We start from the raw sequence: 26,090 nt of genomic DNA, 5'->3' as shown, positions 1-26,090 counted from the left end.
AAAGAATACATTGGTTGAGTAATAGAAACTTTGCATTGGGGTATATTACAAACGATTTTAAAAGACTTTTTACTACTTTGTTGTTATCATATCATCTTTCAAGGCCAGAATTTGTTTGGAAAAAACTTGAGAGTATTTAAGTGATAATATTGTATAGACAAAGACTTCTTATGCAATGTAGTGATTAGTACATTTTTAATCAATGCTCATAACAAAAGGCAAAAACAACAAATAAATAAAATAATTGCGCTTTTACAAAATAAAAATATACATATTCATCTCGGAAAATAAACTTACAAATTTATGTTTGCTTATATCTAAAAATAATTGCGTCTTTTTAAATCATAAATTTTCTTTCAATAAACATAAAAAATAGCACAAATTTAGAAAAAATACGCACAAGAAACAAAAATGAACATCCCCGTGCATCGCACGGGTAAAAGTACTAGTTTATTTATAAAAAATCTTATTGCTTCATTGAGTTGTGGGTTAGTAACTCACATGCGTCACTTAAGGGGTTGTCTAAATGACCCTAGGTAAAAAATGGGTTAAATAACCCAAGTTTAGATGTTCCAATTGTATTGCAACATGTGTTTGAAAAATTTTAACTTATGTTATATGTGTCATCATAGAATCCAACTCATTTCATTATTATTTTTTTATATTTTTTGTCAAATTCATTTTATTAAATAATTTATTTATACTTAATTTGAACCCATCAATTAGGATAAATTACATAACAAAACCTTTTTCCCAAAAAAACAAAAATCAAGAACCCTAGTCCCAATTTTAAATATTCTGTTTCAATTTAGAGCCAAAAGTCCCAACATTGATGATCAAGATCCTTGTCATGTCCAGGATAAAGCAAACCATTATCGCCATGATATCCAGAGCTATTGGCCTCCCACTTATGTACAAGAAATCAAGATCCGAGTTATAGTTTTTTTTTTCTTGCAAATACCATGATGATAGCTAGTGTTCAATTTCCATTAGCATTTGCACAATTGATCTTTCTTGTTAAAGTACCAAAAAAGGCAAAATCTTGTATCCATACAACAACAAAAATTGAACTATTTTTCTAGATCCCTTGCATCAACAGGTTTCAAACCATTGCATCACTTTTTTCCATGAAGGCAAAAAATAGAACATTTGAAATTCGAGATTAGGGTTCTTGATTTTATTTTATTTTATGAGAAAAAAAGGTCCGTTGTGTTGTTTATCCCAATTGATGGGTTTAAAATATTAATAAATTATTTAATAAAATGAATTTGAAAAAATATAAAAATAAATAAATGAGGAAATGAGTTGGATTCTAGGATGACACATGTAATATGAGTTGGAATATTTAAAGACACATGTAATACTACCTCCGGTCCTATTTATAAGCAAAAAAAAAAAATTCACATAGTTTAAGATATGTAGTTAAACTAGATAAAATGCATTAAATATGTCTTGAATCAAAATAAACTTCCAAAATTACCCTTTGTTATTAGTGTTGGAAAGTTGTAAAGAGAGAGAATAATTAATGAGACACGTTTAACAAGTTAGAATTAATAAGGGCATCATGGGAAAAAAATAATTAATATAGCTCAAACTTTCATTTGGTTTTTATAAAAATGACCAAAAATTTTCTTCTCTTTCATGCTTATAAATAAGACCGGAGGTAGTAATATCATTAGGACACCTAAACTTGAGTTATTTAGCTCATTTTTTACCTAGGGTCATTTAGACAACTCTTTACTTAACGATCATAAATTCTAAACATTTTATAAGCATGCATCTTGAATTGGCCTATACGATAACGCACGACAAGCCAGTACAGATCAATTATGAAGACAGCTATACATATTAATTGAACTTAGCAACTAGGATGAGTACATATGGTACGGTCTGAGCCATGGCCACACATGCTCTTTGCCATCCACCACTCACTCCACGCTTCTTTTTAATGAAATTCAATTGGGAGTATATATAACTATATATGGCCATACATAAAGATCACAATATCGCCAGGAATGTGTTATTAGCTCTTCCTTATATAAAACTCTGGGATTTGTGGGGTTCAAAATTGCCATAAATTAATCCATTGAAATATCAATTGAATTGTAAGGCAGAACGTTAGTGATATGTTAGAAAAATTAGCAGAATCCACTTCTTACTTCTAAATAAGTATTAGGGAACTTGAACCCTCAACTCAAGTGAATGTGAAGTTAAATTCAAAAATTAAGATGAGATGTGTGATTTTAAAGTGGCGTTTGAATTATTTGATATTTGTCAAACAACCACTTAATCCCAAAAGTTTAAGTTGTTGGGTAAGGGCCACTTTAATGGTTTTATATTATATTCTAACACGCCCCCTCACGTAAGAGCCATTTGGGCTTGAAGCGTGGATAAATGCACAGGCCCGCCTACCATGTGCTTAATTAAATTCCACTTTTAATTAGAAAGTGAGGGGAGCAAGGATCGAACTCTAGACCTCTCAGTCACAGAGGCTCTGATACCATGTCAAACAACCATTTAATTTCAAAAGCTTAAGCTGTTGGGTAAGGGTCACTTTAATGGTTTTATATTATATTCTAACAATATTTGAAAAACAGAATGAAGTAACGACAATCAGTTAATATCAGTTTCAGATTCACCGAAACAGATATCGATTGATCTAGAGATCGATGTGAAGCTGATGATTTAAGTAGGTATATGGTCCAAACGAATTAATAGAATAATAATTTATAGATGAGTTGGACTACTCTGAGTCTCTGACCATGGGAAGTGTAAAGAATAGTCTAATTCTAATACGGGACAGAGAAGAGGGGAATCCATGTGAAGAAGAACTGACTAGTTAATTAAGGAAGATATGCCAGCTTGTTTGCTTTTGTTTTCTTTCTCAGTGTCGCTAGCTAGCGTGTAGATGTCGTATTTGATGATAGGCTTAAATGCATTTGTTGCCCCTGATGTATCGCCAATGTGCAAAAGACAACCCAACTCTATTTTTGTCGACGTTTGTACCCTCAATATTTTGAGAAAGTATAACGAATGCCCCTCCGTCAGATTTGACGTTAAAAAACTAACGGAGGGGCTGACGTGACTTTTCTATTTTATTTTTCTTTTATTTCTTAAATGACATATCATTAAATAAAAATCAGAAACTTCAAAAGGGGTGGGGGGAGATTCGAACCCAGGACTTGAATGTGGCAAAACACACACTTTACCAGTTAAGCTACTCAAACAATTAATAATGTTACGAACAAAAATTTATTTATATCATGTTTATTCATCAAAATACATAAACCCTAACAGTTCTCACTATTTCTATTCATCTTCATCCAAACACCACAATCTAGCACAGAACAAATAGAGCGAGTCAGGTCCTTCAATCTCCGCCCGAGTCCAAGTCCGCTCAGCCCCAACTCGTTCGCACACCCTCCTTGCTACTAGAGAGACACCTCGTTTAAATTTTCCCTCTTCCAATCTCAACCTGCACTTGCAGTTTCAGAAACAAAGCACATCCAACCCGATCCGGTTGTGTCGACACGTGTTCGGGCTCCTTCGGTGTTAGAGCGGGTTCGATCCAATATGTATATCAGTATATGTATATACACACTATTCACTGATTAATTTAGTTATTTAACCATGCAATTAGTTAACCAATATATACGTGTTACATAGTGGAAATTGGAAATAGCTCATCAGATTAAAAACATCTATAAAAACAGAAAGAATGATGATATACAGTAATATAGAGATTTGGCGGACATCCAACAGCCAGTACCCATTTTAATTGCGGTTTTTGACACAGCTTAAAATCGAAACATTAATGTATCAGTAAAGTTATGTTCACACCTCTTAAATGAGGTGGAAAGAGGTGGAAGGTGAGAGAGATAGAAATAAAAGAAAAAGTAAGAGAGAGAAAGTATAAGATATGATAGATAATAAGATGAGAGAGATAGAAATAAAAATAGGTGGAAATGAAGTGTATACAAAAGGAGGTGTGTATATATCATTACCCATTAATGTATAGAAGAAAAAAACATTGTTTGGTTTTGTTTAGGATAGAAAGTAAAAAAAGAGAAACAAGTGGGAAAAAAAGAAAATTAGTTTTATTAGTGGTTTCATATTATATAAAGGAGAGAGGGAAGACAAAAAATGAAATTAAAAAAAAGTGAGAAAATAAAAAGAAAATTAATTTTTTAAATGGTTCCATATAAAGAGAGGGAAGAGAAAGAATGAAATGAATCTTTCTCTCATGGCTGAATAGATAAAAGAAAGAAAGAAATTTACTTTTTGCATCAAAAGACATGCATGCCCAATTAACGGAGGAATTTAGCATACACAAATAGAAGCTTGTGTAAGGTTATACAAGTGTCTTTTGACCTATAATAGCAGGTTTAGCAGGTTTTTAAAAAAAAATCAAAAAACATAAATATTAGTAAATTAGTTAATGAGGAATTATGTTAATTATTCAATAGTTTTAAAAAAAAATTAATTATTCAATATGTTCTTCCTCCTCCATCACCACCTATCAAAATGTTCTTTCCCAAAAAAATCCCATCTTCAAACCGTAAAAACCCAAAAAAATGCTTCACAAAACAAAACATGCTTAATTGGATATATTCATCCACCAAAACCCAAAAATTCATCCATAGCACAAAACAAAACATGCTTCTTTTCTTTCCAGCTCCTATTAAAGCTCCCAAAAATTTGAACATGAACTCCTATTAAATTAAGCTTCGAGAATCAATCATAGAAAACTTAATATTGTGAACGCATAATCAATTCCCAAAATTTTAACACCAAGGAAAAAAATCCATAAGACATGAACATAATCTAAACGAACAACCCAAAAACTTAATATTGTTTTCCCTTGGAACACCAGCAACACTAACAACGAAAACCCCAGTCAGACGGCCACCACCAACAGAACCATACTCTCTACTGTGACCTCTTCCTCTTTAACCTGACGTCGGACCCAACCCAGAAATTCAACCATCTACTGAACCAGAAGCATTAATCACCAATCCCCTTCTCCACCAAGCCGGACCACCATAGTTGTTACAAACCAACAACCTTCGCACCGCGACCAGAGCCCGAATCTCGCCGCCTCTCGTAGACCGTCACTTAGTTGTCACCACCGCACCACGACCATATCCTGAACCGCGCCGCCCCTCGCGGTTGTGTCTCGTACCACCGCGTCTAGCGCAGCTGCTGCCTGCTGCCATAGTTACCACCAGTTCACCACCGCTTCACCTGAGAAAGAGAATGATGGTGGGGATGGAAAGATGATGACAGTGGTGGTGTGGCGGCCGCGCGGGTAGGAGAGAGGGTGAGAGTGGTTGCCGGCGGCTATGGATGGAAGGGATCTGGTTATTAGGGCTTTTGGGAGAGGATGGAGACTGGAGAGAGCTCAGGATTAACATAAATCATCATTAAAAAATTTACTAATAATTAAGTATTTAATTATATTTTTTAAATGAAATTGAAAAACCTGCTATTATAGGTAAAAAGGTGATTGTGCAATTTTATACAACTTTTTACTTGCGCAAGTTAAATTTTTCGCCAATTAACTATGTTTTTTTTAGACGTTAAAATGAACTTTGGACCTTCTGTTGTCAAAGAATGCCTAAATCACGGATTTATAATTGGAATTATTTGATAAAATGTAACAAATTAAATCTTATAAAAGTTAATCTTTTCCAATCTATTTTAATAAAATATATGAGCTTACCGATCATGATCAAATGGTGATCTTGACTGCGTGAATGTGGAATTTCTTACAGAGAATCCAAATTCGTTAAAGTGGTCTTTCAAGCTATTAGAAATATATAACCTATATTCGCACAGTAAAAAATCTGTGTGAGAGATGCAGATTTACTGCTCAATATCTCTACAATTGATAAACACTTTATAAAGTGGGGAGGTGGAGCACACCTTTTATTCTCTTTCATCACATCACATACCAAGCTAATGTGGTTTCTCCCTCCGTTAATGATTTAGTCACACTTCAGTTTCTTTTACCTCTCATTTTTACTTTTCTCTACCTATCTCTTTCTGCATTTTTTGTCACATCATATATCATATCACTCATTTTTCTCTCCTCCCTTCATATATCATTAAGATAGAGGCAGATTTGAATTGTGGACAAACAATTATTCTTTCTCATCTCCCTCACTCCCCTAATTAAGTCTCTTCTAAATTAGGATATGATTGTATGATTATGCTTATATTCCTATCATAAGTCTCATCCCTCTTCTTCTCTCTTTCTCGCCTAATTAAACCAATCAAAGTGTTAGTGCCTATAAAAAAAAATGAAAGTGTTAGTGTTGATTCTTAAATTCATATGTTTGAGCAAAAATTAAGATATAATATTTCTAACAGAAATATTAAATAATTTCATGTAATAATATTTATCTAATATAGTCAAATAAACCTAGCTGCAAATTTGGGTTGGCACAATTAATCATAAATTTTGGGTTTAATTCTCACATTTTCATAAGTTTGGCTCAGGGGTTCAAACATGACTAGATCCAGTAAAATCTCAATTAGTTGGCACAAACCCACTTACGATAATAGTTGAAGTGATTTCTCTCTATTCTACCATTTTATTAATAAAAAAAATCTCAAATTGAGCTAGAATGATTGACTCATAAATAACATATTACAAATGAAGAGAATAATAGTTTGGGAAGGGGCCAAGTGTAGACTAACAATCATCAACCTTAGTTGGAACTTAATCTTAACTTTTTGATTAAAATTTTATTATGGTTGTTACCCGAAATTCCCTTCCTTTGTTGCCAAATAAAATGCATGTCTTAGTTATATGCTCAAGTTATTCTTTGACTTCTTGACAGGAAAACACCTTTATATTATTGGTACTTAGATTGTTGCCATACTTACAACTGTTCGTCACCTTAATTAATTAAGTAGGAATAAAACTCTAGGCAAACAAACAAATTGGTTAGTAATTGAATATTATGTCAACTTAAGTCCCTTTTTTTTCGATTTCTGCGATAGATAGATTCCTTGAGTAGACATATGTGCCTAACATGCAATGTTAAATTAAATATCCAAAATTTAACTCTATTTAATCATTGGAAAACGCGCTAATATTCAAAATTATTTTGGATCACACCAATTGGATGCCCCCAATGTTCATTTTGCTTTGAAAAAATAAGCTACAAATAATATTCATCAACAAGCCATTTAGGACAAATAGGCAAACTTTTGGAGTACAAATTAAAGCTAAGCACTCATTTTTCTCTAATTTCTCATATATTTAATTATCATGTCTTAGATGATTACTATCGATCATTCACACATAAGAATAAGAAGACTATATATGATTCATTATATGTATATTTAACAGAAACAAAACCAAGATATTTGCATGCAACTTGAGGTTGTGAATTGCTTGGTACAAATTAACTTCAAATATTCACACTCTTGCTCTTTTCTCTTTCTTTGTAAGAAAGCAAACATATATAGATTTGGTGAAATTAAATTCAACCACGGAAATCCGCAAACTAATAAAACGAAAATTGAAACAATTATCGGAAAGCCAGGTGATCATTTTTTATCCACAAAATCAAATACTCACATACAGTTATCAAACAAAGAGAGAAATAAAAAAGGTCCTGTTGCTATTTTTCATCAATTATAGAACCAAGTTTTTTTTCCTCACGCCGGTAACACACAAAAGTTACAAATCTTCAGAAATGCTCTCTAAATGAGGCCTCCATATTCCAACACGATGATGACCTTTCCGGCGAGACGATTTCTTTTCTTTATTTGAAACCAAGTTATGTTGTTGTTGTTGTTGTTCATGATTACCATCATCAACACCCTTGTAATTGATGGCTTTTTTGTTGAGATCACTGTCACCGATATATTTTCCGCTCCGTCTCTTCTCCGGCGGCAGCGAGGACGCTGGGATTAGGAAATATATGCTGCCCCTCTTGAGCTCGGTCTCCGGCGAGAGGATCAAAATCCGGCGAACGACACCCTGAGAGCTCGGCTTGCTGAGAACATGGTTAGGGTTGGCTTTGAGAACCTCTTCAGCTGTGATTCGACGAGTGATCTCGTCCACGTCGCCATTCAAATGCACTATTCGGATCAAGTCTAGTGCCCCACATGGAAGAACACAAGCCAAACAACACCTTAAGCTGTTAGTGTTACCCATATTGTAGAGAAAAAAAAACTGATCTAGGTTTTGGATAATCCTGATCAGAAAAAAAAAAAATTAACTCTATATATATATCTCTGTGTTCGGATATATAGCTGAAGCTTTTTGTTGAATCTTGGTGGTGAATGAATTCCTTTGAACAGGAGAAGAGAGGTGGAGTATGAGTTGGGTATATATAGCAACAACCGTGCCTCATAATGCAAAGGGAGCTGGCTAGATTTTAATAATAATAATGGTGATGTGAAAGTTGTAGTTTATAATTATGGAATTGAGTGAATTTGAGTTCACCAAATTGCCCTTTGAGAAATGAGTGCCTTTCAAATATTTTGGGGTTTGGATTAATCTCACATGGGGCTTCCTTGTTTATGTAATAATTGTATATTGTACGTTGGAGGCGCCTTGTGTTGCTTTAAGACCATCTCTAATGGTTTTAACGTTCAACACCCTGAACACTCCACTTTTTCTCTTCCCAACACTCCACATCACCTTCTCTCTCCAGTTCAACACTTCATTCAACTTTTACCCACTCTAATGGTTTTTCATTCAACACCCTACCCCCTACCGCACCACTTTTTTTATTTCATATTTTGAATTAATTTTATATTTTTCTTTTTATGATTTCATAAAATTAAAATTTTCGATAAAAATTAAATTAAATAAATTATTATCGATTTAATTTAATTTAATGTTTTTTTTATTTTTTTAAATTAAATTAAATTAACGTAATATTTTTTTAACGTAAATTAAATTAAAACACTTAACAATTTAATATTTTTTTTTAAAAAATATACACAATAATTTATTTTATTTTATTAACTTCAAATGGAAGAAAAGAAACTAAGCACACAATAATATATTTTATTTCAAAGTAGAGGGGATAATAGAAAGATAATAAGATGAATAAGATGATGGAAAACATGGTTTTTTTTTCTGTGTCCAAATCAATCGAACCAAGTCTCTATTTATAGAGAAAAAAAAATCATGAATTTTGGTAAAAAAATTATATTTTTAAAATTTTTTTTTGAATGAAATAATTGAGTTGGAAAGATTAGAATAAACGAAAATCGCCCGGACCAATCAAACGGAGCCACGTGTTGATCTACAGCCCCTCTCTCTCTCTCCACTGGGTCCCACACGCAGGTTTCAACTATGTTGAATTTTTTCAACTCCTCTCTCCCCGGGTAAATAGCCAAGTTCGTCCTTGAATGTGTCCACCGCCTTCAACTTCGTCCCTCAACTTTAAAAATGTCACACGTGATCCCTGAATGTGTCAAATCTCCCTCATCAGCGGTCCTTGACGTTAAAAAAGTTCACACCGTTAACGGAAATGTGGCAAATCTCCCCTCATCTTCCTCTACCTCTACCCACCACCATCACCTTCAAGGTTCCAATTTCAGGTTCACAACCATGCTTGCCCACCATAATTGCAGACGAATATGAAAATGTCAGAGGCAAATAGAATAAAATTAACTTCAATTAGAGAAACAACACAACAATAACAGCACCCAGAAAATAAAATTATAAGGATTAAACAAGAACACATCAGAAATAAATGTAACAGCCCGCACAGGCACCTGAGCTACGAGACAAGAAACAAAAATTGGATAACACATATCCAATGAAAGAAAAAAAACCCAGTTGGCTCATTACATCGGTGAAACCCTACTCCCTCCCTCAATTGACCACGCTCCAATCTGTCTTCCTCCGCTGCCTGAGATCCTCCACATCGTCTGATGTCCGCATCGCCGCCGTTGGGGGTTTTTGATGGTGTTTGTGGGGGTGAGTTTATTCGCAGTAATCTCCTCAATCTCGATCTCTCTCATCTCTAGGTTAGGGTGGGTTTCGGACACAAAACGACGTTGTTTAAACTCCATCGGTGACCTTGGTTTGCTCTCTCTGAAGCTTTGGCTCGAAGATTCAACCCTTCATCAAAACCCTAAAATCATCATATCTCTCACCCATAATTTTGCAATCAACTAAGTTTAATACCCTAAAACCCTTCGTTTTTTGAGGGGGTTTTGAACGAGGCGGCGGTGGAGTCACAGAGAGGAGGAGGGAGGTCAAAGGAGGCGGTGGAGGAGGGTTTGATTCTGGGTATGGTTCCGATTTTTTGGACGAATAATTGGAACACACCAATTTTTTTTGCTTTCACATCTTTGAAAATTTGGGGATTTTTGTTTTATGGTTTTTGAGTTGGGATTTTAGAGTGGTGGTGGTGGTGGAGTGGGTGGACGTTAACGGTGTGAACTTTTTTAACGTCAAGGACCGCTGATGAGGGAGATTTGCCACGTTCAGGGATCACGTGTGACATTTTTAAAGTTGAGGGACGAAGTTGAAGGCGGTGGACACATTCAGGGACGAACTTGGCTATTTACCCTCTCTCCCCCTTTCAACTTTCAACACTTCAATTCAACACCATTATTTACCCTTTCAACACTAAACACCCCCCTTTCAACACCATTAAAGATAGTCTAAGAAGAATTTGTGACTGTTTTTTGGCGACTAGAAAAGTTCCCTGCAAGGTAATTACAGTAGGTCACTGAAACAAAGCAACCGCATCCTATGCTCCCACCCAAAACTTGTGAGTTCGGAGCTCTCCCTTGTTGAAATGACATAGTTGGTTGTAGAAAATTGAGATAACTTTAGTTGGCGTGCGTCTGCTTATCGATGCTTCCTTAGTCGGTCTTAACTTAAAAAGCATGAAAACTAATGCACAAACTATTGTTGCAAAGATCGCGTAGCTCAATCCCTTGTTCCCAGAAGTTCCATGCATGTAACACCCCGATTTCGGTGGTGCCACTTTAGTGACTTTAAATCAATAGTGCGGAAAATGCGTAAATATTTTCTTCGTTTTCTTTTTAAAGAGAAGACTTAACATAATGAAGACTCAACCCAAAGATAATAAACATAAAGTAATTGGAGATAGTGCCCGCAGGCGAATAAGTACATCCCATCACTACTAAAAAAAGTACTTTTCACATCGGTTATTTTTGAGTTTTCACATCGGTTTTCGTCCGATGTGAACAAAGGTGATGTGATAAGTCCTCACTTTTCACATCGGTTATACAACCGATGTGAAAAGTACTTTTTCACATCGGACGTCTAATATAACTGATGTGGAATCTATCACTTAAAACTGAACGTACATGATTTCACATCGGTTATTTTGCCAACCGATGTGAAATGTATCGGTTATTTTTTCAACCGATGTGAAATATATACATTTCACATCGGTTATTTTGCCAACCGATGTGAAATATATACATTTCACATCGGTTATTTTGTCAACCGATGTGAAATCTTTTTTTCTTTTTTTTCTTATTTACATATTTTTGCGCTTTTTTCACACTAATTTGAGCCGAATATTTTGACATCACCAATCTTACCTTAGTTTTTTTTGAAAGGAGAAATAGATATATTGATAAAAAAAACCTTGGGAACAAACTCTCCCAAGTAAGGATAAAAATCATAGCATCTCTTAAAAGAAAAGAGCAGCATAAAAAAGAAACAATAAAAACAAGAAGCTACAACTTATAACTAACTGATAACAAAAAACAACAAACTGCAGCTGCATAACAACAACATAACACATATCAACATATATTTTTGTTGTCTAAGATCAGATATAGGCACCCCTCAAAAAGCCGTAAAGCACCTTTGCCTTCTGCCATACAATCAAACGCACATCAACAAGGATCCAGGTAGATATCACTGGAGTAAATCGCAGCACCCTTTTAGAGTCCTAGTAGCAAGTAACCACCCCTCAAAGGCCATAAAAGACTGAAATTTCTGCATTAACCATCATCTCACAGTACAATAGTTGAAATCACGACAGCAGCTTGCTTGTACACCAAATTCTGAAAACACCGGCATGAACCACAATGGACTAGGAAGCACAACACACCAAGCAATCATATATCAGCAGCAGCAAGCATCAGACATCTTCCACTCACTCACACAATGAAAGCAAAGGTATATCAGTAGCAAAAGCGAACCAGATCAGATGCGTCAATTCAGTGCAGAAACAGAAAACCTCCGGTAGCAGAATTGATAAATAAACCTCTGCAGTCCAACCACCTTTAGCACGTCTTATAGGGCCAGTGGTCCTCCTGTACATAAAATTATTCACATGAGAAAAATCAATATATGAACATCACACTGAAGATTTGTCAAAATAGATAAATTTTCCACTAGTATAATGGGAGTTAGCTACTATTGAAGAATGGGAAATTAAGCCAATGCCAGATAGGCATAAAACATGCAGTCGAGCAAGCTTCCCTCAAGGTTCAATAGGATGATCACATTTCTAAGTTGAGGCTCCATAGCACTGATGCAAATTCACATCACTCCACAAAATTGACCTGAGAGAAGCTTGATTTGCAGGAGCTCATATATATAGAAAAGAATCACAGATAGATTAGTTTTAAAGATATTACCATGTTTTCCATCCTATGCACCTTAAAATCCATAAGCTTGATTTCCAAATCCAGCAAGTGACTGCTAAAAAATAGAATACTCCTTCCTCTCCAAATCCCTTCTTAATCCTTGCTGCCACATTTTAGAGTGAACTTTGTTATTAAAATAGTGAAACATATAATCTTTCAAAAACTAAGTTTGATTAATAATAAAATTCATTGAACAAACAGCACCCCTTACCTCAAGTTCTAAATTAGAATCTATTTCCCTCGTGTAAGTTATAGGCATCAGAATTGGTTGTAATAATTTCAGAACCATTTTCCTCCATGATAACATCAGAATTGTTACCGCCACAGCCAAAAAGGTCAGGTGATTTCCTGATATGTTTGTTCCTTCTTATAGATGCATTCTAGATTGCATAAGATGATGTGTTGCCACCATTACTTGCACCATCGTTACAAGTACAACAAAGTTTTTGGACCCGTTCTGCAGAGCAATAAAGGCCAGAATTTGGATCACAATAATAGCCCAAACTGCTGCTGTAATAGTACCTGGACCATTATATTGATGTCAGATCAAGTTTTCAACAGAGCTTTTTGATAAAAAGATTCATTTAAAGAAAGAAGAATCGAGTACTAAACTAATTTTTTATGGCACTGCAATATAGGTGACCTAATGTCACATTTGTCAGATTATTTCCAAAAAAGAAGAGGGAAGAGAAGAGTCATACCCAGAAGATTCATCATATACATAATCATTTTGCAATGCTTCACCTGGAAAGAAAAGTAGAACCATGTCAAATAAAAAACTTGCCAGATAAAAATCAGCAACAAAATTTCCAATTCAGATGTCAATTTGTTGTGGTAATATATTTACCCTCTTTACCAGAATTTATGGCATCTGATGATGGTTGACTAACAGTACTATTTTCATCAGTAGATGGCTTAGTGATAGCAGGCTCATCATTGTCAGCAAACATATCAACGTGGATTTGAAGTCCCTATGGCAGTAGTCAATATAGAGGCCACACCAGAATCCCGACCATCAGAAAGGAATTTTTCCTCCCCATTCAGATAAAAATTCCCTTCACCTAAGTGCAGAGATGTGCCTTTTCCTTTTGCCCGGCAACCTTCTCATATCCTTCTGAAAAAGGAAGATTATAAAAGGCATAGGCTTTGAGCAATTAGTTACCCTTCTTTTCTGCTCATAAACATATGTCAGTATCATCATCGAAGGAAAGAGAAGAGACAAAGAAAATGTTGAAATTAAATCCAGCTGAGGACCAACTTCCCAAAATCCAAAGCTTAAGATGGAGGCTCGAAAAATGGTTTCTCTGATACTTAGAATTGACAAACACTATGATATAGAGAAGCTAATTTCATCTCATATCATGACCATATTTGTAGCAATCTCTTTTAATAACTAACATGACAAACTAAAATTTCAGATTTCAAATGAGAAATACTATCAAACCAAACCAAATTTCAGAATAATGACTTTCAGCGAGATAAAATACCAAATAACTTGTATATTATCAAACCTATCCAAAATGACATTTAAGCATAATCAAATGAACCAAAACCAGAGGTAATGAGGACAAACATGTTCTTGGTGAACTCTTGAATTTGCCTTCCAATTCTCTGCCAACTTAAATGAAGCTAAACCAAAACTTTCATTGATGTACAATGTCACCAACTTATCATCATCCATTTAGAAGAAAAATAATCAATAACTTCAGAATCAAACTAATATGCATTTGGTATGCAAGCGAGGGAAACTCTCAGCTGGTAAGATCTTCACTTCAAACACATCTCCTAAACCCACAAGAATTTTCACAAAAGACCCAAAAGCTATGTCCACAATGTTAAAAGTGTCTCCTCCAAAGAATTTCACAAAACTGAACAAGAGCAGTCTGGAACACAAATTGATTACCTTGATAGTGTCGAAGCAGGAGCGGCGGCGAGTCACAGAGCAAGAGCGGCGGCGAGTCACAGCAGGAGCGGCGTCGATTCAAAGCAGGAACGGAAACTGAACAAGAGCAGTCTGGAACACAAAACCAACGGCGCCACCACCAACGGAAGAGTCGAAGGGGGTTTAAGATTAGGGTTTTGATTCACATCTCAAGAATAGAATCCCAGGAACGGAAACTGAATTACAGTAACAGAATCGAATTGAGAAGAAGCAAATATACGTCGATAAAAAAAGAAGCAAAAACACCATTGTACCTGAGCGAGCTTCTCGAAGCCAAACGCACAGCAATCGGTAGGAGGGCGTAGAGGGTAACTGAGGGAAGGCGCGGCGGATTCGGAGGGCGAGTGGTGGGGCTGGGAGTCGGAGGAGAGGAATGAGAGGTCGAGGTGATTGACGTGGCGGAAGGAGGTCAGGAAACGGTGGAGGAAGCTCCGGCGTTAGAATCTCACGAGAGGTGATGGTTGTGACTTGTGAGCGAGTTCTCGAAGAAGAAGAGAGGGACTTAGGTTTTTTCGTGAATGGATGAAGTACTTTTCACATCGGTTATATTATAACCGATGTGAAAACTAAAGACCTCGCTTATATTATAACCGATGTAAAAAGTACTTCATTAAAATTTCAAAAATGCCACCGCATTTAGCTTTCACATCGCTTATTCTAACAACCGTTGTAAAAAGTGTTTCCTAATTACTTTTCACATCAGACATATTCCTAACTGATGTGAAAACTATCATAAAAGTTCACCATAATTTCAATATTGCCACCGCGTCATCTTTTACATCAGGTAATTGCTTAACCGATGTGAAAACCCTGATGTGAAAAGTCTTTTTTCTAGTAGTGCATGGTCAGAGCCATGAGTTTTGTGAATACAGTTTTCAAGAAGATATGTCAGCCCCAAACGACCTTCGAAAGACTTCCTCTGCCTGACAAACTCCCTGTGATCCTCCTGAAAGAGAACCACACAAAAGCTAATAGTCGGGGCTGCCCCAAAATGAGAAATGACAATCAGAGCTGTGAAAACAATCCCCCATATAATATACTCCTAACATCGACCCTCATCCGTTCATGCATGAAGTCCGGGTCCACGTCGAAGGCTCAGTAGTAGTTATTGCGCTCAGGATCCCCCCCGAACGATGAACCATCTTGAATCAGCTGTTGGACGTCTTGCAGCAGGCCGACCGCCAAAAAACAACCATACACACAAAGCCAAGGCGCTAGGGTCAACTCACAGAATATAATAGATAATACAAGCAACATGTGATGAATAAAGGGGTATATATATATAGGTTGTATATATACATATAAGTTCTGTATCGTCTACCCTAAGGTATATACATAACATGTTATCAGATTTCTAATAACAATTCAATATTCAATATCTCAACAATTCAATAAGTTATATCTCGAAAAACTCGATAAGCAATATATCAACGAATATAGTTAAGTGCATGGTATGCCAATGCAATGTCATGCTCAAAATATGATCCGGATAAAATGTCACCCTCACGATGACCCGAAGCATCTCGCTCCGCTAAAGCATCTCGCTTTTATGAAGCATCTCGTTCCTGTAAAGCAGCACGCTCCTGTGAAGCATCTCGCTCCTATGAAGCTGCACGCTCCTGTGAAGTCCTATATGAGATCGTCCTTCGGAAAGCAGCACACTTCCCAAGAAATGTATGCATGAATGCAATATGGTTAGCCGAACAACGAATCGTCCTCACCAAGGTACGCGTGTCTAGCTAGTGTACAGTGTCTCTACAATACCCTAAGGTAAACAAGGAAGTGCTAATCGCATTTGGTAACTTTCCTAGTCACTTGGGCTCACCGTCTCGATGGCCAACCAAACTGCTCAACGAGCAAAAGAATGCAGCTCGCACTCAGTGACCTTTCAACTTACCATGGCTCACCATCTCGATGGCCAAACAAACAGCTCAACGAGCAAAAGAGTATCAACATACTCAGAACTGACTAGTTCCCCGGCTTATCCCTTGGATTGGCCAACCAATAAAACTTGCTCATCGAGCAAAGTGCCAACGCACAATGGTTTCCCCAGAAACCTGGATCCGACGACACTTCTCATTTTCAAAACACTTATGTTCAAGCCCTAAACTTTCGTCTGAGTCTTTTATCATTATATTAAGGGTTTTGAGGTTGTTTAATACATTATGGAGGTTCATTATGAAATTGTTTAAGTTTCGTCTCTAATCCTATTAGTTTCAAAGATCCCATAATTCCAATGATTCCATGAGAAGGTCTCAAAACAAAAGGTCCATCATCACCCAAGTAATGGCCCGAGAAGTTCCCAGGTAAGCTGGCCGGGCACAATGCCTCATTAAAAGCCCTTCTTGCCTTAGACAGAACAACCTAAGTTCTTACGTGAATTCAAATGGAATTTTTCCAATATCATTTTCAAACTCAATTTTCCTTTGAGAAGGTCTCGATCCATAAAACAATAATAGGGTACAAACCTCGGTCCGTCCCATCAAAATTTATCCAAAAACTCGTCAGGAGTCTGGCATAACTACCCGTTATCCACTATCTTGACGTTCCTCACTCATTCGCACAATTGCACGGTATATTCAATATAGTCAGCAATTCAAGTGCGTAATAGAAAGACACAATATAATCAATATAATCCAAATATCATGTGAACAAATAATCACATAGCCTATAGTTAACCATTTAACAATTAAGCATGCGAGTCAATTATCAACATATCAATGCGATAAATCCTAATCTCCCATGTCGGCCGAAGCCCAAAAAACGGAGACACACGTCTCAATCAGTTCACTCGGCCGAAGCCTTCAGAAAACATTTTCAATCCAGACAATTCATATGCATAAACAATAATTCAAGTCGAATTTATCGACGCCTACAAAGCATTAGCTAGCAAGTAAGTTGCCCTAACCTCGAACTTGTCCAGTGTGTTCAAGCAAGGCTCCTTCACAATCCTCTTTTCCTGCTCCAAGTGTTCCTCCAAACGAATCTTTGAGCAAACGAAGCGAAAGTCAATCAAAACAAGTCAATTCGGTCAAAACAATACTAACTAGCGTTAGACAAAGCTTAAGAAGCTTCAGAGTACAATATTTAAGCATGGATAGACGACAGAACCTCGTTCGCTAAAACGATCATAACTCGAGCTACAGAACTCGGAATGACACCAAACCAGCGCCAAAATTTCGACAATCAAAAGAGCTACGCAATGTCTCAGGTCATAGAGACCCAAAAATTATTTTTGGACACGGTACCCTAAGCAATAGGTTTCGGCCACTATGTAAAATAGGGTTTCCGAACTTTTTCTTTGATCTAAATCGATTCCTAGGTATTCTTAGGCGATATCTAGGCCAGGGAAACTCTTAGAAAAATTATCGAATCGAAAACTGTCGCAGGGGTATTTTGGTCAATATTTTTAGCTCAAACTCAAAATCAGAATTTCGAAAAACAAATTAGTTGGGGTTGATACCAACGACGATTATGACGATTAATCTTACTAACGCTAAGCTCAGTCGAGGTTTTTAAGCCCAAAGGTTGGGACTTTAGCCAAAAATGGGTATTATGAGCAGAATTGAAACTCGGCGGCAATTCGGCGAGAATCGGCGAAATGTAATCCGCTAAACATGCTCAGGGGCACGCAGGGAATAAGTTTAGATAGAAAGATGAAGTTATTTGGATAGTTTTGCAAAAAAAACTCAAAACTTAGAGCTCAGAAAAGCATAGAGAAAAGCGACAGAATTTACGATCAGAAGTAAGGATTAGCATCAGTACCTTGAGGCTTACGCGTAGCAACAAACTATGGAACGATCAGGCAAGAATCGGCGAAAGACTCTTCTCCTCCTTCTCCTCTTGTGGCCGCGGGTTTGGGTGGGTTTTTGGGTGAGATTTTTGTTTCAAGCTACAACTTATATATAGGGAATGAAATGGAAGATATTTATCAAAGATCGGATAAGGACGAATAGATATTTATCAAAGATCGGATAAGGATGAATAGATATTTATCAAAGATATTTTGTGAAGATATTTTTGAGTAGATATTTTGTAAACCGGTACAGATTTGTTTAGATATCGGAGGATTTAGCTCATAGAGTTAAGATAAAAATATGATAGTGGTTTCCGATTTTTCCTACTGATTCCAACGTATTCTAGACACGATATTCTTCCCGCTGAATCTTCTAATTCTTCAATGAAATATCAGTATTATTTTTTGTTTTCAAGGCTTGTTTTTAATGCTTACCGGCTTCAAATGCACTTTATGGTTTTGACCTCGGATGCAGAAACTTCCTTCTGAAGAAAGATTTGGAACGTCGATTAGAGTGGGCTTACGCTGATAAAATCCTTATTTGAAGCTCCGAACAGAAAAAGTCTTCATCGTCAGTTGATTTTAGGTTTCTTGAACTATCAGGGTTTTAGTTTCGGCAAACCTCCGAGGATTGGAATCGGACGTTCGTACAACCTAGAGTTTCGCCTTGAAACGATTGTCATATAAGGATTAAGAGAAGTTCTAACATTTCTCTGAAGATTTTTGGAATTAGTTTCCATCGTCTCTTTAAGTGTAAACTAGCTATTTACTAGCGTTCTTGCCCTAGGTTTAAGCGAATACTAATCGTGCTATAACTTTTATCGACTTTGATGAAATCCTTAGGCTTCTCCTGAACTTTCTCCTTCATAAATTTATTCCATTCGATAAACTCTTTGTTCAGGTTTTTCCTTCACGATACATCAAGCCTAATCGTAAATGGAAATCTCTTCCACTTATTCTAAGCTTAAAAACTTGGGTCTTACAATGCACGTCTTTCTTGGTTGGTCAACACAACGATTCTTATTTGTTCCTGCCCCACACCGGTGGGCCATGCACTTACTAGCCTAATAGTTAATATTTTCAGAAATAATTTTTTAAAAGAAAAAAGCAGTTTGAACTACACCTTAAAATAAAAATTACAATTTTAAAATAAAATAAAAAAACGGAATATATGTCTGAGATGTTTTAAAATTTTAAAAATCGAAAAATGAGCATTGTGTTTTTTATTTTTGATTTAAAAAAAATGAAAGACAGCTATTAAACAAGATTTCTTTGAAGAAAATTCATACATGCTTTCAATTTTTTAAGGAAAATTAAACCCATATGATTAATATGCGCTTTTACTTTGACCCTAAAAAGTAGGGATGACACTCGCGTTAGATGAGGGTTTCTTTTTTTGATAAGCAAAGAATTGTATTCAAACTAGCACAAGGGGTGCTAAAGCCGAATACAAGAGAAAGAGAAGGATATGTAACAATAATAGTACAATCTGGGATAAATAAACCAGAAAACTCACCCCAAGAGCCTAAATATCTCCCTTTCTATCAGTAACAGAAACCAGCCTATTGTAATCATAACAACCACGCCACACTGAAGATGGCCCCAGCGTGAGTGAACCCACCTTGGCAAGCATCCAATAAACAAAACCCTCCTAAGAAAGCCAAAAAAGAAACAACCACAAAGAAAAGAATAAGAACAGCTAGTGCAGCAGTTTGATACATTCCCTCGGATTTGAAATCCATTCAAAAAATGATGGCTAGAAGTTGCTTTCGGTTGACCTCAGCTATAGCCAAACCTTGTACTGCAGTAAGTCCACAATTCCTACAATTTTCGCGCTCTCCCCTCTGAAAACAGAACCATTCCTTCGCTGCCAAACAGAGCTTACAGTTGCTAGCCAAATTAAATTCATAACCAAGCCAGCTTTTTTATTTCCCAACAACAGACTTTCACATTGATCAAAGTGAGATTCAGCCTCTACTGATAACACTGAATGGACTCCCAGCCAGCCACAAACCTTCATCCACACCCCCATCAAACTCTGCACTTGAAAAAAAGATGCCCACAATTTTCTTCATCACTTGCACATAGGCCGCACAACACTGAAGCATTCACTGGTAATGCATTCCTCTTCAGTAAGTCAACTTTGGTTTGGACTCTATTAATAATAATTCTCCAGGCAAGTGCTTTCTGACCAGATGGAGCTTTGGCTCGCCAAATTCTGCTAAACACCCTCCTCTCAACAGCCCCAAGATTTCCCTGCCATTCCACATAAGCTGATTTAACACTATATACACCCGAACCATCCTTCACCCAACACCAAGAATCACACACACCCAATTTGGGTGAAAAGCTGCCAATTAGTTTCACCATATCTACTACTCTTGGCAACTCCCTTTCTAGTAAATTCCTCTGCCACTCAAACTTCCATCGCCACCGCCCATCCTCCCAAATTCCCATTTCACTTATGGTCGCATCCTTCTGATTCGACAGAGTGAACAACCTAGGGAATAAGCTACTCAGCTCTCCTCTATCAACCCAATTCTCATTCCAGAAAGCAACCTCCTTCCCTTCTCCTATCCTTCTACAAATGGACTCATTGAACCATTTCCCATGAACCTCTCCATAGCACATCGAGCATAAATCCCTCCACCATAAAGAGTCATTCGCGTGCACTGACCCGTTATATTTAGCAGACAAGATTCTATACCACAAACTACTTTTCTCCCTTAGTAATCTCCACCGCCACTTGCCTAGTAGAGCCCTATTAAACAAGCGCAGATCTTTCACCCCCAACCCACCTACTTCCTTAGGACTACATACCTTAGCCCACTCGACCCATGCAATCTTGCTCCCACCGTCTACTCCACCCCACAAAAAATTTCTCATGAGTCTATTACATTCAGCTATTATGCCAAGATGCATCTTAAAGAATGATAAGTAGTAGAGAGGAATTGATGAAAGTACAAATTTTAATAAGCATAACCTGCCACCAAAAGAGAGATGTCTTTGCTTCCAATTAGACAGCCGCTTCCTCAACTTATTCAGAACCGGTTCCTAGAACACAAGCCTCCTAGGATTCCCCCCCACCGGGATTCCTAAATAGATAAATGGAAGCTTCAATTTCTGACAGTGAAGAAGGAAAGAATAGCTGTTCAACTCTCTAGAATCGACACTCACCCCTGAAATCTTGCTTTTAGAAATGTTAACTTTTAGACCAGCACAAAGTTCAAAGCATCGCAACACAGTCTTTACAGTGAATAAATTTTGAAGATTTGCTTCTCCAATAAAGATGGTATCGTCAGCGAATTGAAGTAAAGATACTTCAGGCCCATTTTCACCACAGAACCTGAATGGAGAGAATTTGTCCAATGCCACAACTTGCCTCATAAGCCCGCTTAACCCTTCCGCGGCAATTAGAAAGAGGAAAGGAGCCAAGGGATCCCCTTGCCGCAATCCTTTTTTCATCTTGCATTCATCTGTTGGACTTCCGTTTACTCATATAGATACCCATGCAAAAGTTAAACATCCCTTGATCCACCTTACCCATCTCTTACCAAATTTCATCCTCCTCAACATATAAAATAAGAAGCCCCAATTGATAGAATCGTATGCTTTTTCGAAATCAACTTTCAGCAAAAAAGTGGGTTTCTTACTTCTCTTCGCTTCATGAACTGCCTCATTTGCAATCATCACGCTATCTAGCATGTTTCTATTCCCGACAAAGGCAAATTGGCAGTCACTAATGACATCTGCAATTACCCCTCTCAATCTATTAGCTAACACCTTTGAGATTACTTTATACATGCTGTTGACCACGGAGATAGGCCTGAATTCGTCGAGGCCGTGAGGAGAGTGTACTTTGGGTATCAATGTAATGAACGACGAGGCCAATCCCATTTTCATAAAACTCATCCGCCAATCTACTAAAATCCTCGTTTATTATCTCCCAGAAATTTTTAATAAACATAAAGTTTACCCCGTCTAGTCCGGGGCTCTTGTCGCTCGCACAACCCCAAACCGCCAACTTAAGCTCTTCCACTGTAAATTTTTCCTCCAATGACTGTGCAGTTCAACGGTACTCCATCTAAGAGAGGCATTTTCTTGTTTGCAGTTCGGAATTTCTGGGCAAAAAAATTCAGAACTTCTTTCTTTACAGACCTTGGACCCTCGCACCATTCACCATTACTATTCAGTCCAGTCAATGAATTAGTCTTCCTCCTGAAGTTGATCATTGCATGGAAGAACTTGGTATTCGCATCACCCTCCTTCACCCACTTGATTTTAGCCTTTTGACAAGCCAAAGACTCAGCCTGTTTTGCACACTTCCAAAATTCAGCGCCATATTCCCTTCGCTGTTTCAGTTCCTCCTCTCCAAGATCAGACACTTCTGCCTTCTTTTCTAATTCATTTAATATATCAGCTGCCTTCTTCTTCTTTCTATTCACATCACCAAATACCTCAAGGTTTCATTTTTTCAAGTTGGTCTTCATCACTTTTAGTTTTTCCATCAGTACAAATGAACCTCTCCCCTCAATCTTTGTTTCATGCCATGTCTTCTCTACAAATCCCCTGAACCGCTTATCATCAAACCAGCAATTGAGGAACCTGAAGGGTTTGGGACCCCAATTCTGGTATGAAATTCTAAGGAGCAGCGGGCCCTGAGATGTCCCGCTGCAACACCTCTTGAACAAATCTGGACCATTTATCAAACCAGCTAGGAGAAACTAAAATTATGTCCAGCCGACTCATCTGTGATCCATTAGGCCGCACCCATGTAAATCTTCTCCCTGTCAATGGAATATCTAGCATCTCCATCCCTTCAATGAATTCATTAAATTCTGCAGACTCCATTCTTTGCGTGTTTGACGGATTCCCAGATCCTTTTCTCTCTTCCGGATACCTCACAGCATTAAAATCTCCTAAGGCACACCAGAAATCAGAATTGATGTTGTCCTTGAGGTCAACCAACGAATCCCATAGAGCCCTCTTTCCACCTCTATCACATGGTGCATAAATATTAAGGAAAACACAATCCAGGTTTTCTGCTACAATCCTACCAGCCATGCAAATGAAATTTTGTCCCTGCATACAACTTGTAACTTGAATGAAGCCTTTCCTCCATAGACACAGAAGTCTCCCTCCTCTATTAACTGCCGGAACAAATTCCCACTCAAAATCTGCATCGCCCCTAATCCTTCTACAACAGCCTTGATCTACCTCTTGAAGCTTTGTCTCTTGCAGACAAACCAAATCCACTTTGTACTGCAGAAGAAGACTTTTCACCAACTTCTGCTTAAGGGCACTGCCCAAACCCCGCGAGTTTAAACTGAGCACAACCATAGAAAAATATCTTGATCATCCCCACTTGCACCGCTGTCAAGACCTACCATTTCAGATTCATCCCTTTTCTCCATTGTAACCAACCAAGTGATAATCTCCCTGTCATCCCCTGAAAAAGTTACCCCGAACAATTTTCCAGCATCCCAAATGTTCCTTGCTTCATCTTTCCCATTACAAATCCAAAAGCCTCGATTACAATTAATAATTTCAGAATCTGAAATAGTAGAGCACATCGAATGCACCTTGTGACGCACCTGCTTTCTTATTTCTGGGCAAGATAGAAACGAGCCTTGTGATTGATTCCTCCCAAGGTTAGGCTCGACGTCTCTCCCTTCAATTTGTGGAGCTAATCTTGGCTTCACCACGGCCTAACCTTTCTTGTTTACCATGATTGAGCTCTCCTCATCGCTTATCAGATGTGCCTCATCGTTTTGTACTGGTTGTGTGCCCCCTGATTGTTATGGAAAATTAGGAACAAGTACCCCCAATTCTCCTATCTGCAGGGTCAACTTCACCTCTGGCCCAACATTCCCCTCTTCCTCAATATTTATTTTTTCTTGGCCCATCTTTTGATTGGAAGAATATTGGGCCACCACATCAAACGACCCAACGCTTACAGAATTACTCACGTGAGTATTTTGCAGAGATAATTCCAAATTGGCATCCTTCCTAATATACCCTTGACTTTCAGCCTTCATGGTCCCACTATCAATATCTAGTTTTGAATTCTCATCATTGTCATTTAATTCCTCTGTCTCGTTGACACAACCCTCTGGCATTTCCAAGGGTGTCAATAACTTTCCTGACGGCTGGCCTTGGAATGCAAGCCCCTCCGTTTCGTCGTCGTGGAGCTCAATAGCGCCGCCATCTCCTCCGCCCCCCTCGTCGGAGTCCGTTTGAAGCTCCTCATCATCCATGCTCCAATCAGAGACTTCTTCCTCGGATTCTACACACCCATTGCAAGTTCTAATCTTCATCGCTTCCCAAACCCCAATTTCTTCCACAAGTCTGATTGTCACCACTTGATCACCAATCTTTATATGCATATTAACAAATATAGGATCCGGGGAGGTTGTTTTAATCCTAATCCTGGCAAAACGGAGGCATGAGAATGAGGTCGTTTCATCATCCACTCCGATTAGATCTCCTGCTAGCTTGACCACCCTCGAAAAATTCTTCTCGTTCCAGAATTGAATCGGTAGTCCCTCGCATCTAATCCATGGGATTCTGCATTCCACTGACATTGATGGATTCCATGTGGAAAGTTCTTCAAAAACTTCTTTCCATCCCTCCCAGAGTCTTTCACCACATCCATAAGATCTACCCCTTCCTCTCAAGTAAGAAGAACCGACAGACCACCCATGTATCGAACCCTCACCGAATGAATGCCTGCCATGACAAAGCAATTGTAGGCCGCCTGGATCAGATCAGGGGACCTTAGTTTCCCCACAATGCTCCTCTCCATCCAAGGCTCAATATTACCTTCCAACTGGAGATCCTCGGCCTTCCAAGCATCCAGAACCTATTCTCCTATCCTTTCATCTCCTTTAACTTTATCAGGATCCTTCCCGCTCTTTAGGGCTTGTTTGTAAGATCTTCCACTCTTCACTGTGTTTTCCTTTGCGATACCATCAGTCCGAGATTTCCCAGTGTTTGCCTTTGAGTGCAGTTGGATGACCCTCATTTCCTCGGACTTCAAACCTTTGCAAGGCCGGTCTACCCTCCTTCTCCCATCTTTCCCTCCTATCTTCCTTCCCAAATCTCGGAACATTCACGTATAGCTTCATACTACCAATATAGATTTGGCCGATTTCCCAAGCTAGGCTAACTAGGTCATTTACACCTGCCATCTTCACAAAACCAAAGCTCCACCCCTCCTTATTCCTTTTACTCGGTATGAAAATGTCTACCACTCGACCCTATCTTTGAAACACTCCCCACATACTTCTTTGATTATAGTTTTCTGGGAAGTGAGTAAAGAAGAAAGAAGCAATGGAATCCTTTTGATTTCTCCTCCGACCCTCTACGCGTTGCCACTCTCCCTCCTGACCTTTAGGCTCCCTCGCTCCCACTCTCTCTCTCTCTCACTAGTTTCTCTCTCATCCTATATGATCCTTATCAAAAAAAATGCGTTAGATGAGGGTAGGGAGTGCATTTCTGTTCCTCGTCCCCACATCTCTCTTCTTCCCTGCCCCCATCCCCATTTCTCGTGGCTGGGTGAATTTTTACCTCATCCCTATTTTCCATGTCTCCACGGATCCCCATAGTAATCCCAAACAAGTCATTAAAATTTGAAATTAAGTATATAAAATACATAAGTTTATGAAATAAATTTAAAAACCACATGTAATAACGCAACTACTTCAAACTTAATATAAATATAGGATAAAG

General features: G+C 37.8%; 3 protein-coding genes across 3 annotated transcripts; all 3 read right to left on the bottom strand.

The window, feature by feature from the left end:
* Positions 1–7,544: 7,544 nt before the first annotated feature.
* On the bottom strand, positions 7,545–8,342 carry LOC130723481 (uncharacterized). Its single transcript, XM_057574551.1, has one exon. It carries the CDS (start codon positions 8,171–8,173, stop codon positions 7,694–7,696), a length of 480 nt encoding a protein of 159 aa, XP_057430534.1. The 5' UTR covers positions 8,174–8,342; the 3' UTR covers positions 7,545–7,693.
* Positions 8,343–19,884: 11,542 nt separating this feature from the next.
* Positions 19,885–20,391, bottom strand: LOC130725151 (uncharacterized). The gene is made up of 2 exons (XM_057576403.1): positions 20,155–20,391; positions 19,885–20,010 (listed from the first exon to the last, which is right to left on the bottom strand). The coding sequence occupies exons 1-2, from the start codon at positions 20,389–20,391 to the stop codon at positions 19,885–19,887; spliced, it is 363 nt and encodes a 120-aa protein (XP_057432386.1).
* Positions 20,392–22,384: 1,993 nt separating this feature from the next.
* Positions 22,385–23,932, bottom strand: LOC130725150 (uncharacterized). The gene is made up of 3 exons (XM_057576402.1): positions 23,784–23,932; positions 23,038–23,685; positions 22,385–22,796 (listed from the first exon to the last, which is right to left on the bottom strand). The coding sequence occupies exons 1-3, from the start codon at positions 23,930–23,932 to the stop codon at positions 22,385–22,387; spliced, it is 1,209 nt and encodes a 402-aa protein (XP_057432385.1).
* Between the last annotated feature and the right edge of the window lie 2,158 nt (positions 23,933–26,090).

This window comes from Lotus japonicus, chromosome 6 (assembly GCF_012489685.1).
Source record: "Lotus japonicus ecotype B-129 chromosome 6, LjGifu_v1.2".
NCBI classification, from domain to species: Eukaryota; Viridiplantae; Streptophyta; class Magnoliopsida; order Fabales; family Fabaceae; genus Lotus; species Lotus japonicus.
This window is presented reverse-complemented; position numbering and strand designations above follow the sequence as displayed.